General features: G+C 42.8%; 1 protein-coding gene across 1 annotated transcript; it reads left to right on the plus strand.

Annotated features, from left to right (window-relative positions):
• LOC117801746 (olfactory receptor-like protein OLF4) lies at window positions 1–840 on the plus strand. The gene is made up of 2 exons (XM_034657179.1): window positions 1–355; window positions 641–840. Exons 1-2 carry the CDS (start codon window positions 1–3, stop codon window positions 838–840), a joined length of 555 nt encoding a protein of 184 aa, XP_034513070.1.
• The last annotated feature ends 330 nt before the right edge of the window (window positions 841–1170 follow it).

The following is a 1170-nucleotide window of genomic DNA, read 5'->3' on the forward strand; positions in this document are numbered from 1 at the left end:
ATGTACCTGATCACTGTGTTTGGAAACCTCCTCCTCATCCTGGCCGTCAGCTCTGACTCCCACCTCCACACCCCCATGTACTTCTTCCTGGCCAACCTGTCCTTTGCAGACATCTGTTTCACCTCCACCACCGTCCCCAAGATGCTGTGGAACATCCAGACTCAGAGCAAAGTGATCACTTACGCAGGCTGCCTCAGCCAGATGTATTTTTTCATACTCTTTTCAGGATTAGATGTCTATCTCCTGACTGTGATGGCCTATGACCGCTTTGTGGCCATATGTCACCCCCTGCACTACATGGTCATCATGAACCCCCATCTTTGTGGTCTGCTAGTTCTAGTGACCTGGATCATAAGTCTCCTGCATTCCTTGTTAGAAAGCTTAATGATGCTGAGGCTGTCATTCTGTACAGAGTTGGAAATCCCCCATTTTTTCTGTGAACTCAATCAGATGATCCAACTTGCCTGTTCTGATACTTTTCTTAATAACATGGTGATGTATTTTGCAGCTGTGTTGCTGGGTGGTGCTCCCCTGTCTGGGGTCCTTTACTCTTATGCTAAAATAGTTTCCTCCATACATGGGATCTCATCAGTTCAGGGCAAGTATAAAGCATTTTCCACCTGTACATCTCACCTCTCAGTTGTCTCCTTATTTTATTGTACAGGCCTAGGAGTGTACCTTAGCTCTGCTGCTACCCAGAGCTCCCACGCAAGTGCAGTGGCCTCGGTGATGTATACAGTTGTCACACCTATGCTAAACCCCTTCATCTACAGCCTTAGGAACAAACAAATAAAGAGGGCTCTGATGAGATTCTCTGGGATGGCAGCTCTAAAAGGGTGAATCATCCTGGGGCTGAACAACTGCCCTTGATTGCACAGTCCAAAACCTTTGAGTCAGAAGTTGTGAATTTTTATGCAGAGTGTGGAAGTAGAACTTGTTTCCTTAATTTATTTCCTGGTATTTCTATGTTTTTGATTTTGATGTCTCATACAATATGTGTAACTCATTTTATTAAGCTTTGTGTTAACTCTGATATCCAAGATATTTTCCCTTTGTCATTTTCTTATGTCTCAATATCATTCCTGACTTTGGATGTGAAATATTTGGACATTCTCACTTATGCAAAGGACTACATGAATTTGATAAGAATAATTTCTTCTCAAATAAAAT

The sequence above is a fragment of the Ailuropoda melanoleuca genome, chromosome 4, assembly GCF_002007445.2.
Source record: "Ailuropoda melanoleuca isolate Jingjing chromosome 4, ASM200744v2, whole genome shotgun sequence".
Taxonomy (NCBI): domain Eukaryota; kingdom Metazoa; phylum Chordata; class Mammalia; order Carnivora; family Ursidae; genus Ailuropoda; species Ailuropoda melanoleuca.